This window comes from Bufo gargarizans, chromosome 2, assembly GCF_014858855.1.
Source record: "Bufo gargarizans isolate SCDJY-AF-19 chromosome 2, ASM1485885v1, whole genome shotgun sequence".
Classification (NCBI taxonomy): domain Eukaryota; kingdom Metazoa; phylum Chordata; class Amphibia; order Anura; family Bufonidae; genus Bufo; species Bufo gargarizans.
In genome coordinates this window covers 476792537-476806369 of record NC_058081.1, presented here as the reverse complement: position 1 = coordinate 476806369, position 13833 = coordinate 476792537, and the positions used below count along the sequence as shown (strand labels likewise).

General features: G+C 40.2%; 1 protein-coding gene across 2 annotated transcripts in view; it reads left to right on the top strand.

The window, feature by feature from the left end:
• RNF130 (ring finger protein 130) overlaps nt 1–13833 on the top strand; it is a 247138-nt gene that overhangs the window by 218430 nt on the left and 14875 nt on the right. The window contains exon 9 of one of the 2 annotated variants that reach the window (XM_044281116.1): nt 3683–3873. The exons of the other annotated variant lie outside the window; for it this stretch is intronic. Coding sequence (XP_044137051.1) covers nt 3683–3698 — 16 coding nt within the window. The 3' untranslated portion in view covers nt 3699–3873. Of the gene's footprint in view, nt 1–3682; nt 3874–13833 lie in introns of those variants that run through there. 2 annotated transcript variants of the gene reach the window in all.

Here is a 13833-nt window from a genome sequence, read left to right as displayed (position 1 = left end):
AGCAAATTCTAAGGCTCTGTTCAGGATATGCCTGCCTTTTTCCACAGCATGTGAATAGGATATGAAATACTCAGTTCACTTGCATTGTAGGCAAATTGTCAACAAATTTGATTAGGATTTTAGGCAATGCCGAAATCCTCACCAGACCCCAAGCATTTGACCTAATAGGTCGGATGGAACTGCATTTATAATGTAATCGAGATGTGGTACCGATTGGTAACACAACCCCCAGCCCGTTGTGAGTCCATTCTGATTTTATGCAGAAGTGCACAGTTTTAATCATTTTTTTATTACATTTTTGACAGACCTTTTAGTGGTGTTTCATTTATTGCAAATGTAGCATGCATTATTTCTAGAAATGGAGAAGCCTATTGGAAACACGATATCCAGAGCATGGCGTGGTTAGAACAAAAATACCAACGAAATGCACTGCTTGCAGTGCATTTTAAAGAGCATCTGTCTGCAGGCTAAACCCTATTAAATCAGACATACTGCCTGGCAGGGTGGCTCCTGCCAAGTAAAACAACCTCTTTCTTGTTCAAATAAGTGGCCCAGTTTTGGAGAATTAAGGTTTTGATCCCTTATGCTAATGAAGGCTTCCATGCTCCGAGGAACGGGTCTAACCCCTTGGAGCACTGTAGTTCCTCCACCTACACTCCACCCATCCTCCACGAGGCACCCTCACTGTCCTTGTTTGGCCCTGTAATCCCATGCATGCATCGATGACTCTTTAATTGGCGCATACGCCGTACATCTCATTCAGTTTACCCTAATACTGAGATGTACTGCACATGCACAGATTAAAGATTTGCCAGCACATGCAAGGCTGCTCCAAAAATCTGAAAGGAGCTGTTAAAAACTGAATGAATATGGCATGGAAAAAGTGGCATTTTTCTGAAGACCACTGCATGTAAAACTACCTGCAAAAACACCATGAAATTCCTGCTTTTTTTTAAAGATCGCATACCTCTACACAAGTTTCGGGGCACAATGCATTATCCGGTGCACGAGCCAATATACAGTTCCTATATATACCAGTAGTATTAGAACCTCTGATATCATTTCGGCCTGTGTGATATTCAAATTCCAACTATTTCATTAGAGACATGTAGGAAGCCATTTATACCAATGCTGCTGCAGACCACGGCTGTAAAGCATTATATGTTCTATGGTTATATCTGAATCCTTACATTTGTAACAGGCAGTTTTTGAGAACTTGCTAGAGCTCTGTTAGATAGCTCTGGTACAGTCTTTCCACATTGACTTGTACTACACATCCCAGCATGTTCTGCATTGCAAAGCACTGTGACTGATCAGCCAATAATAGCTGCATTTCTTACTGTTTATTCTCCCAGTAGGCACTTGGTACTGCTGACTGTGTGCACAGGACCAAGCTGGGCAGCCCGAAAAAAAACTGCCTGTGGCTGATGAAGATATACTGTCTAATGCCTTTTGAAACCCCATTTATTGGATAAGTTACATAATATTAGCACAAGAGATTCTATACGTTCTGCACATAATTACTGTCACATACAGTGCCTTGCAAAAGTATTCACCAAGCCCCCCCCATTTTTTTTTACTTTTTTCGGATTTTGGTGCCTTATAACCTGGAATTAACATGCATTGTTTGAGGATTTGCATTATTTAATTTACAGAACAGGCCCACAACTTTGAAGATGTTTTATTTATTTATTTATTTATTGGGAAGCAAACAACAAATAGGACAAAATAACTGAAAAAGTCAATGTGCATAACTATTCACCCCCCTAAAGTCAATACTTTGTAGAGCCACCTTCTGCGGCAATCACAGCTCAAGTCGGTTTGGATAAGTCTCTATGAGCTTGCCATATCTTACCACTGGGATTTTTGCCTATTCCTCCTTGCAAAACTGCTCCAGCTCCTCCAAGTTGGATGGTTTGCGCTTGTGAACAGCAATCTTTAAGTCTGACCACAGATTTTCTATTGGATTGAAATCTGAGCTTTGAGTAGGCCATTCCAACACATTTAAATGGTTCCTCTTAAACCACTCAAGTGTTGCTTTAGCAGTGTGTCTGGGGTCATTGTCCTGCTGGAAGGTGAACCTCCGTCCTAGCCTCAAATCACGCACAGAGTGGTACAGGTTTTGCTCTAGGATATCCCTGTATTTAGCACCATCCATCTTTCTCTTAATTCTGACCAGTTTCCCAGTCCCGGCTGCTGAAAAACATCCCCACAGCATGATGCTGCCACCACCATGTTTCACTGTGGGGATGGTGTTCTTTGGGTGAAGTGATGTGTTGGGTTTGCACCAGACATAGCGTTTTCTTTGGCCAAAAAGTAAAATTTTTGTCTCATCAGACCAGAGCACCTTCCTCCATACATTTTGGGAGTCTCCCACATGCCTTTTTGCAAACTCACAACATCGTTTTCTTATTTTTGCTGAAAGTAATAGCTTTCTTCTGGCCACTCTGCCATAAAGCCCATCTCTATGGAGCGTACGGCTTATTGTTGTCCTGTGTACAGATACTTCAGTCTCTGCTGTGGAACTCTGCAGGTCCTCCAGGGTTACCTTAGGTCTCTGTGCTGCCTCTTTGATAAATGCCCTCCTTGCCCGGTCCGTGAGTTCTGGTTGGTGGCCGTCTCTTGGCAGGTTTGCTGTTTTGCCATGTTCTTTCCATTTGGTTATGATAGATTTGATGGTGCTCCTGGGGATCATCAAAGATTTGGATATTTTTTTATAACCTAACCCTGACTTGTACTTCTCAGCAACATTGTCCCTTACTTGTTTGGAGAGTTCCTTGGTCTTCATGGCAGTGTTTTGTTAGTGATGCCTCTTGCTTAGGTGTTGCAGCCTCTGGGGTCTTTCAAAAAAGGTGTGTACATGTGACACTTAGATTGCACACAGGTGGACATTATTTCACTAATTATGTGACTTCTGAAGGAAATGGTTGCACCAGAGCTTTTTATGGGCTTCCTAACAAAGGGTGTGAATACATACGCACATGACAATTTTCAGTTTTCTATTTTTAACCAATTTTTTATTTATATATTTTTCTCATTTCACTTCTCCAACTTAGACTATTGTGTTCTGATCCATCACATAAAATTTAGATTAACAAAACATTGAATTTAAAGGAAACCTGTCACCTCTACTATGCTACGCTGACTGAGCATTTCTAAATGTTCATTGTGTTACCCTAAACATATAAATTACACTTTTAATTTCATTTGCAGACAAATTCAATAAGTATTATGTATTTTTGTACTTCCTGCCTTTTATGCAAATTAACATAAAAGCGTCATATCTTACTTGTGTGACCAGAGAAGAGTCATATTTTCAAGCTCTGACTCATCTCAGGTTAATTTGCATATGTATCAAATCAGTTTATAAAAGCACAATAAAAGCACACAGAGCTATGGGGACTGGGTATTGCGGATGTGCTAGCGGCCATCTAGCAACCCATGTCCTCAGCTCTATACCCAAAATCCAGGTGACAGGTTCCCTTTAAGGCTGTAATGTAAAAAAATATTTACATTACAGCAAGGGGGTGAATACTTTTGCAAGGCACCATATGTGGGTGCTCCCTTCCACTTTTAGTATTATGCATTATAAAATATACAAATTTGAACCATCTTTTATTGTGTATGTTTCACAAATTGTCTCTTCTTTCTCTTACACTTTTTTTCTGTGCTCACTTTGCAGAGTGGAATGGGCATGAAAGGGCGCTTTCTGAAGAGGACAAGACAAGTGTTTTTTGTTTTTTCATACACCATTTAACAACCTGAAGATGATTTTGTTTTTAATAAGTCTTTTGTGTATTTTTCTTATGATTCCTTTCTAGTGCCAAATCTTCATTAAACGTGTAAATTGAAAAATAAAGAATTCTATTAAGATATGAGGGTTTGGATGTTCATTTACTTTTAATGAAGGAGATGTAAGCAATTCTAGAAGACCTACAAGCACGTCAATCAAATTTATTTACTTTTAAAGGCTATGTATACCTCCGGAGGCAATTTTGTTCATGATTGCATTTTACTAATTTTGAGCTAAAAATCATTTTTTCATTTGGTCTTATTCAAAATATTGCGCTGTTCTGTCACAAAATTGTTAACTGTTTTTCCAGCTTTGTGAATGGTACTTTCACTTTGTGCTGGTCATCTTATAAACCTTATCTCTAAATTACTAAAAGGTCATAAACACTTATTTAAGCCACATTCTTATCAATAAGACAAGAATTGAGGTATAATGAGTGTTTAGGAGGTCGGAGATAAAGAGCCTTCAGCTGAGCTGCCTGACGGAACGAAGTGGAAATTCAGAGCCTGCTACTACTGAAACTGAAGGCCGCACAGAAACAGAGGTTCGACCTTTTTAATAAAGACCAATTGAAAAAATAAATTTTAGCGCAAAATGAGTACAACACAATAATAATAAGAAATAACCTATAAAGTGTGTGTTTAACCTTAGCTAATATTTATAGGATATGTGTACGTTTTTGGATATTTACCTTTATATAGCACAGAAGCTGAAGTTGTGCTATGTTGTTTCTAATTTCTATCTTGCTTCTTTTATTGTACTTGCTTTCTTTGATATGCTTGCATGTGTGGTACTGTAAGTTCAAAGAACTTTACTTTTCTAACCCCTGTAACTATATTCTCTCATCTTTATCTCATAGCTGTGATTCACCTAATTAAACCACTGTTGATCCGAGGCTTCATTCCCCAGTTATAATACTTTTTCTTTATATGCAAATTAGGCCTTTGGCGTGTGAGAGCATAACCGTTGTTCTTGTTGCACCCAGGCTCCACTCATTTCTGAGCTCAGCCCCTGCTTTGCCACTGTAGGGCATTGTTAATCAAAGCAGCCAGGTAGGGGCTGAAGAAGTATCACCTGCGGTTGTTCAGTGTGTTCTCGAAAACTGGATTAAACATTTAACCATGTGCATCCAACAGAATGGTGGGCACATCTCATACATCTTGTAAAGTACTTTAGGAAACGTTGATCTCACTTGACTCCTAAACAATAGGTTAAAAGTAACACTTCCAGTGTGTTTGTGAATAACGTCTAACCATTTTGAAAAACCTGAGCTGAATTCAATATGGTGGATCACAAAATAGGGGAGCAACAAACGTATCCTTCATCTAATAACGCAGCCTCCCACCTAGTTAATACTTTAACACATTTGAAGTCAATTTTCTACATTTTACACCAGTAAAATGCATTTGGAAAGCTTCAGTTTGCATTCAGTATCCTATAGTGGCACACCAAAACACATACCTTTAGACATTTTTGCAAGTTTATTAAAAAGGAAAAAACATATTTTTCAGACCCTTCACTATGACACTAGATATTTAGTTCTGGACTCACCCTTTCTGTTAATCATCTTTGTGATGTTTCTACACCTTGATTGGAGTCCACCTGTGGTAAATTCAGCTTATTGGAGATGATTTTGAAAGGCACACCACTGTCTAAGGCCTCAGAGCTGACTGCATATCACAAGCAGAAACCAAGCCATGAGGAGGGAAAAACTGCCTGTATAGCTTTGTCTTTGATACAGCTCAGTGAGGAGGCACAGATCTGGAGGAGGGTTCCCAAGAGTGATCTTAAATGGAAGAATTTTGGAACTAGGACTCTTCCTAGAGCTACAGTACTGTAGCTGCCACACCAAACTAAGTAATGGGGGGAGAAGGGCCTTGTAAGAGAGATGACCAAGAATCTAATGGGCACCCTGGCAAATAATCTGTGTGCAGTTGGGAGAAACTTCCAGAAGGTCAACCATCACTATAGCACTCCACTCTTCTCAGTAAAAGACACATTCAAGCCCATCTGGAGTTTTAAAAATAGCACAAGATTCTCTAGTCTGATAAGACCAAAACAAAACTTTTTTACCTCAATTAAGCATCATGTCTGAAGCAAACCAGGCACTGCTCATCACCTGTGTTGTGGACCTCTGACTGGGCTAAAGGTTCACCTTCCAACAAGACAGTGACCCTAAGCACACAGCCAAGACAGCACAGGAGTAGCTTAGGAGAACTCTGAATCTCCTTCAGTAGCCAAGCCAGAGTCCTGACTTGAACCCAGTTGAACATCTTTGAAGAGACCTGCAAATGGCTGTCCACCAGCCAACCTGACAGAATCTACAGAGAAGAATGGCAGAAAATACCCAAATCCAGGTGGCATATCCAAGCAGATTGGAGGCTGTAATCGCTGCCAAATTAGTTTCAACTATAGCGTGTTTCAAATTATTATGCTAATTATATTTTTCTCTGATTTTCCTAAATGGTCGATGCAAATGACAGTCTGTATAAATATAAGTCATCAACCGTTGTATAAATCAAATTTTACTGAGCCAACCTCCCAATGATAAAAGTATTTTTTTTCACAAATTAGAAAACTCTAAATGCATTGTTCCAAATTATTATGCACAGCAGCGTTTCAAAACATTTTATAGGTTGTAAAGAACTTAATTTTGGAGAGTTTCTGCTTGAATTTCTTTGCAGGATGTCAGAATAGCCGCCCAGAGCTGCTGTTTTGATGTAAACTGCCTCCCACCCTCATAGATCTTTTGCTTGAGGATATTCCTAAGATTCTCAATAAGGTTGATGTCAGGGGGGGATGGAGGCCACACCATGAGTTTTCTCCTTTTATGGCCATAGCAGCCAATGACTTGGAGGTATTCTTTGCAGCATGAGATTGTGTATTGTCATGCATAAAGATGAATTTGCTACAGAAATCCCAGTTCTTTTTGTGCCATGGAAGAAAGTGGTCAATCAGAAACTCTATATACTTTGCCTAGCTTATTTGCACACTTTCAGGGATCCTAAAGGGGCATACCAGCTCTCATCCCATGATTCTGGCACAAAACATGACCCCGCCACCTCCTTGCTCCTTGTTGGGACATGGTGGCAATCCACCAACTATTTACTACTCCATCCATCTGGACCATCCAGGATTGCACGGCACTCACAAGTGAACAATACTGTTTGAAAATTAGTCTTCATGTATGTCTGGGCCCACTGCAACAGTTTCTGCTTATGAGTACTGCTTAGGGCATCTGGAGGATCCTATGCCTTGAGGTTCGCGGGACTCCATACGCACCAGCAGCTTCAAATACCCATTTGCTGCTTTGGAATGGTATTTTAGCAGTTGCTCGACGAAACTGGGCCAAACGGCACACATTGTAAGTGAATGGGGACGGATCCATTTTCTCTGACACAATCTGGCAAGGTAGAAAACAGATCCGTCTCCCATTAACTTTCAATGGTGTTCAAGACGTATCCGTCATGGCTATAGAAGACATAATACACCCGGATCCGTTCATGACGGATGCATGCAGTTGTATTATTGTAATGCAAGCGTTTTTGCAGATCTATGATAGATCCACAAAAAAAAGCTAGTGTGAAAGTTTTCCTGAAATATCTAATGTTTCCATACCTTGTCCGAGGCATTGCACTATTTCATGCTTTTGGGCAGCCGAGAGATCCTATTTCTTTCCCATATTGAACTAATTATCACAGGTGTTTGAGATTGATTCCAGTGATTCAAAGAGCCCTGAGACACAATACCATCCATGAGTTTAATTGAAAACCCAAAAATGACATCTTTATGACACTTAAATCCAATTTGCATAATAATTTGGAACGTGATGTAAGTACTGAGTAAATGATCAGAATACTTATGTCAATGCAGTATTTCAGTTTTTGCTTTTCAATAAGTGAGCAAAAATGTTGAAAATTCTGTCATCATGGGGTATTGTGTGCAGAATGATGGAGAAAAACTTAGTTTTGTTTTTAATTTTAGCACAAGGCTGCAATATAACAAAATGTGCTAAAAATTCAAGGGTCTATAAGGGTGCATTTACACCAACCGATTATCTGACAGATTTTCTGACCAATCATTGCTGAGGTGGCCATTTACACACCAACTTTTGGTCTGATTGGACAGAAATTGGTCAGATAATTTGTTGTTGTAAATGCACCCTAAATACTACCCAAATGCATGATAGATTAGACAGACAGATAAAGTGGATATAAAAAGTTTCCTCCACCCCTATTAAAATATCAGGTTTTTGTTATGTAAAAAAAAAAAAATCAGACCAAGACAAATTATTTCAGATTTATTTCCACCTTCAGTGTGACCCATAATCTGTACAATTCCATTGAAAAACAAATTGATATAATTTAGAGGGGGAAATAAAAGTAACAAAACTAAAGTTATGTGGTTGCCTAAGTTGGGAACACCTTCTTATAATTGGGAATGTGTTTGTGTTCAGAATTAGGCTAGGTCTACACCGCGACATGTCACTGAAAAGTCGCACAACGTTTTTTATAATGATAGTCAATGGTGTTGCACTGTGACATGCTGCACTTGTGAAACGACAGCCCCAAAAAATCCATCCAAGTTAGATTTTTGTGCGACTGTTGCGTCACATGAATGTTGCACGTGTAGTTGTTCCTTTTTTGTTGTGTGACACATGTCACTGTGTAGCCGTAGCCTTGTGTTAAATAGTAGTCAGTACACAGCTGCCATCTTTTAAAGTGATTCTGATTAACCCCCATATAAAGTTCAGCTGTTGTAGTGGGATTTTCCTGACATTTTATTAGTTGTATTTTACAGCAAAAGCGATGGTCCGTAAACCGCTTGCAGCAGGGATCTCATTGTTGAAAGATATCAGTCAGGAGAAGGGTACAAAATATTTTCCAAGGCATTAGATATACCATGGAACACAGTGAAGATGGTCCTCAAGAAGTAGATTAAATTTGGCACGACAGACATTACCAAGAACTGGACATCCCTCCAAAATTGATAAAAAGACCAGAAGAAAATTGGTCCAAGAGGCTGCCAAGAGACCTACAGACCAACATTAAAGGAGCTGCAGGAATTTCTGACAAGTAGTAGTTATGTAATGTATGTGACAATAATCTGCCATATTCTTCATATATCTGAGGTGTAGGGTGGCAAGACGGCAGCCTTTTCTTACAACGAAAAACAATTAAGCCTGGCTATGTTTTGCCAAAACCTACATCAATTCTGGCAAAAAACACATAAGAAAACGTGTTATGGTCTGATGAGAACAAGGTTAAACTTTTTGGCTATAATTCCAAGCCAACACTGCGCATACCCAAAAGAACACCACACCCACACTGAAGCATGGTGGAGGCAGTATTGTGCCTTGGGACTGTTTTTTTGCAGCTGGAACTGGGGCTTTAGTCAAGATGAAGGGAATTATGAACAGATCCAAATGTCAGTCAATTTCGTCACAAAACCTTCAGGCCTCTGCCAGAAAGTGAAGATCAAGAGGAATTTCACCTTTCAACACGACAATGACCCAAAGCATACATCCACATCAACAAAAGAATGGCTTTCACCAGAGGAAGCTCAAACTAGGAATGGCCTAGCCATAGCCCAGACCTGAATCCAGTTAATACCCCTTGAGGAAGCGACAGTGAAACGCGTATCGGGGCCTGGACTACACTGGTCTGGATACAAATGGCAGTTGATTGTCTCTTGGTTACTCTCTCCCTTATGCACTGTCCACATTATATACCTGTATAGTGAGATTCTCTCTTGCAGGTAGCCTGGGAGTGTTTGGGATTATCTGCAATTATTTATTGACAAAGTTTATGTAGTCCTTGTTTTTTGTCCTGTGTCTGTATAGCCACATATACATGTATTTTATTATATTTGGTAATTGTACAATAAACTTGTTTACCTGAAGAGAACTGTACACAGGAAATGCCCTCACAATCTGACAGATTTGGAGCGCTTTTGTAAGGAATAGGTGGCAAAGAGTGCTAAGTCAAAATGTGCCTTTCTGATAGGCCCCTACCCAAAAAGACTGAATGATGTCATAAATTCAAAGGGTACTTCAACAAAGTATTAGTTTAAAGTATAACTGTTATATATATATATATATATATATATATATATATTTTAAAAAATTTTTTGGAGTATTGGATTGTGGTGATAAATATCTCCTTGGTGGCCCTATTTCAACTTTTCTCTGTGTATTCAATTACCCCTTAATTCCACATTTTTGTTCCCTGTACTGCCTACTTTTACCTGTGCTTAAAATAGTGTTGCTAGGCATGGTCCGTCTATCTGTTGAAGGAAGGAGGACGCAGAAGCACGCAGCGTGCAAGGTCACATTACTGACAGCCAGGGACTGTAAGTGAATGATTAAAGCCAGGTCCTCCCCAGCAGCTGATACCAGTGCCTGGGCTGTGTGCACTTCTCCCTGTCCCTGCGCTTGGCAGACGCTCCATCACTCAGACTGGGACAATGCAGAGCTGAAGCAGCGCAGACCAGGGAAGGGAGATCTGCCATCTGCTCAGTGTATACATGAAAGCAACATGTGGTAAGAGGACCCCTTTGTGCTGCAGGAGATTAACCCTTTAGGGGGGAGGGCTAATCTCTTGGTAGATCATCCAGACCGAGGAGTAAAAGTGCTAGTTGAGGCGTCAACGTGATAGGCGTACCTAGAATGGAATGTAAAACGACTGCTGCGGCTTTCCAAAGTGGTTGGATTGAGTCACATTCCCATAGTGTATGGATGAGAGTGCCTCTAGCTCCACACATTCTCCAACACCTGTCAGACGTGTCAGGAAATAAAGTATGTAATTTACTAGGTGTGTAATACCATCTCAGACACGTCTTATACAGAACCTCCCTGTGACCGGTACTGTGGAAAAGTTTGTATATATTAGAAAAGGCATTATTCCACTCAGATTGGTCGATGGAAATTTGCAGGTCTTTCTGCCATTTGTCCATATATGAATTTTTATGTGTGTCAAGTGAGGCGGTCAGTTGGGTATAAAACATTGAGATGGTCCTTTTCTTTTTAAAGAACAATGCTAGAGGGGGTAAAAGGTTTGGGTTTGTCCTGTCCACAATAGAGTATTTATTGATAAAAGTCCTTACATTCAGAAACCTGTAGAAGTCGTCTCTGTCTAGATTGAACCGTGCTTTAATTTGTGAAAAGGATGCAAGCACCCCATCGATATAGAAATCCTGGAGGGAAGATATACCTCTCGCCCTCCAGTCTTGGACTGGAATCAAGTCAACTTTATCACTCAATGCCTCTAAGTTGAATTCAGAGAGGGGAAGAAATAATTTGCCTCTAGTAATTCTAATGAATTCTTTCCAGATCCCCTCTGACACCTGAACAACTTTAATAGGGGGTGAAGGGAGCTGGAATCCCAGAAGTGGCGCTAGTAATCTAGTTCTCAATGAATGTAGACCGCATATATCTTTTTCAATATCAACCCACATCTTGTCAGGATTGTCCAGCCACCAGTGAGATAATTGGTCTAGCAGGGCAGAGAAATAGTAGAACTGGATGTGAGGAACACCCAATCCACCCCTTCTCTGATGTTTAATCATTGTCTTGAACGCCACTCTAGGTTTCTTGCCATTCCAGATGAACAACCTGAGTTTGGCATTAAGTGTAACAAAATAGGACTGAGGGACTTCAATTGGGAGTGACCTGAATAGATAGAGCAGTCTTGGCAGTAGCAGCATCTTATAGGCCGCTATCCTGCCAAGCCAGGAGATATTGTTTTTGGAGTACTCTGCAATGTCTTTGCCCATCTCTGTGACCATCCTAGGAAAGTTGAAATCAAATAGCTTAGAGGAGGGATGTGACACCTGTATGCCCAGGTAAGTTATCTCAGACTGTTGCCAGTCCAACCGGTATCTATGTTTAAGAGTCTGCAGAAGAGGGTTAGAAATATTAATTGGAAGAGCCTGTGACTTATCTTGGTTGATTTTATAGTATGAGATCTTCCCAAAAGTTTGTGCCACACCAAAGAAAGCTGGCAAGGAGACAAGTGGGTCAGTTAATGATAAAATAATATCATCAGCAAACAATGCTAATTTGTATTGTTTGCCTCCCAGTGATATACCTGTAATGTTCGGGTGGTGTCTAATTGCCATAGCAAGTGGCTCTATAGATAAAATAAACAGTAGAGGAGAAAAGGGACAACCTTGCCTGGTGCCATTAGTGATGGTAAATGGGTCAGATATGGAATTATTAACATAAACCGAAGCAGATGGGTTACTATATAAGGCTCTGATCCCTGAGTGTATGAGTCCCGTGAAGCCGAATTCCTCCAACACCTTGAAGGCGTATGACCAATTGATGCGGTCAAAGGCCTTCTCCGCATCAATAGTTAGGAAAACCGAAGGGATATTAAGCTTTTCGCAATATTGAACCAGTGAGATGATACGCCTCGTGTTGTCAGGGCCTTGTCTGGACTTTAGGAACCCTACTTGATCCCTGTGTATCAAATTCGGCAAGATGAGCGGTTAGCTAAAATTTTGGCATAAAACTTAATATCTGTGTTCAATAATGAAATTGGCCTATAGTTCTTCACATTAGATGGATCCTTGCCTGGTTTTGGTATAGTGACTATAGTGGCTCTCAGCATGTCAGTGGGGAAAGAACCTGAAGTAAAGGCCAGATTAAAGGTATTGTGAAGATATGGTAGCAGTATGTCTATAAATGTCTTGTAATATTCTGTTGAAAACCCATCTGGGCCTGGGGATTTATTGCTAGGGGAGGATTTTATTGCGTTTGAAATCTCAAGTTGTGTAATTGGAAGGTTCAAGCGTCTCAGCTGTTCCGGGCCTATTTTAGGGATGTCCAATTTATCTAGAAAGGCAGCAATATCTTTCTCAGATGATAAATTCTGTGGGTCTGAGGCCAAATTATATAGTTCCTCATAATATTCTTTAAAAGCATTTGCTATGTCTCTGGGGGCTAATCTAAGTTTGTTAGTATTATGGTGGATGATCTGACGGATTCTAGTTTTCTGGAATCTGGCCTTTAGGCGTTTGGCTAAGAGGGCCCCCGCTTTGTTGTCATGGGAGTAGAAGTTTAGTCTGGTCTGTCTGATGGATTTTTCATATTTATATAACAGTAGTTTATAAAGTTTAAAGCGCACATTATGCAGCTCCTCAGTGACTTTGAAGGACGGGTTGGATTTGTTTTTGGATTCAAGGTTTTGGATAAGTTCCAGGGCTGCCTTAACTTCTTTGTTCCTCTGCCTCTTTATATAGGCGCCTATGGACATAAAGGTGCCTCTAATTTTCGCCTTATGTGCCGCCCAGACTGTGAAAGGGTCTACCTCAGGGGTGTCATTGATGGTAAAATATTCCCGCAATTCAGATCTAATCTTTTCTGCTGAGTCTGGATTTTTTATGATGGATTGATTTACTCTCCAGATATAGTCATTAGGTTGGTGAAGGTTACTAGCAACGGTTATGGAGATCGGTGCATGATCTGACCACGCAATGGTGCCTATCTCAGTCTTAGTTATCAAATCTATCGACGGTTGTTCTATTAAGAAATAATCAATTCTTGAATATGATCTGCACTTATCAGAAAAGTAAGTATAGTCCCGCTCAGAAGCATGTTGCAACCTCCATATGTCAAACAACCCATTGTTGTGAATCAATTTCTGGAAGGCTGCATCACGATATCTACTGCCGTGTGTGGAATCCAGTGTGGGGCTAGGAACAGCATTAAAGTCTCCCCCTATAATTAGCATGCCTTTCTTCATTGAATTGACTTTTTTAAGTAGCTTTCCAAAAAATTTAGTTTGGCCAGTGTTTGGGGCGTATAGGTTCACTAAGGTATAGAGTTTACCATCTAACTGGGCAATTAATATTATAAACCTACTTGCTGGGTCTAGGTATTGGTCCAAGATGTCAACTGATAGGGTGTCTTTGAAAGCAATCATAACTCCCCTCTTTTTCTTGGTATAGCTGGTATGTATTATTCTAGGGAACCTTCTATGGCGTAATTGTGGAGTGTTCCTCACTGCTATATGAGTCTCCTGGGCAAACAGTATGTC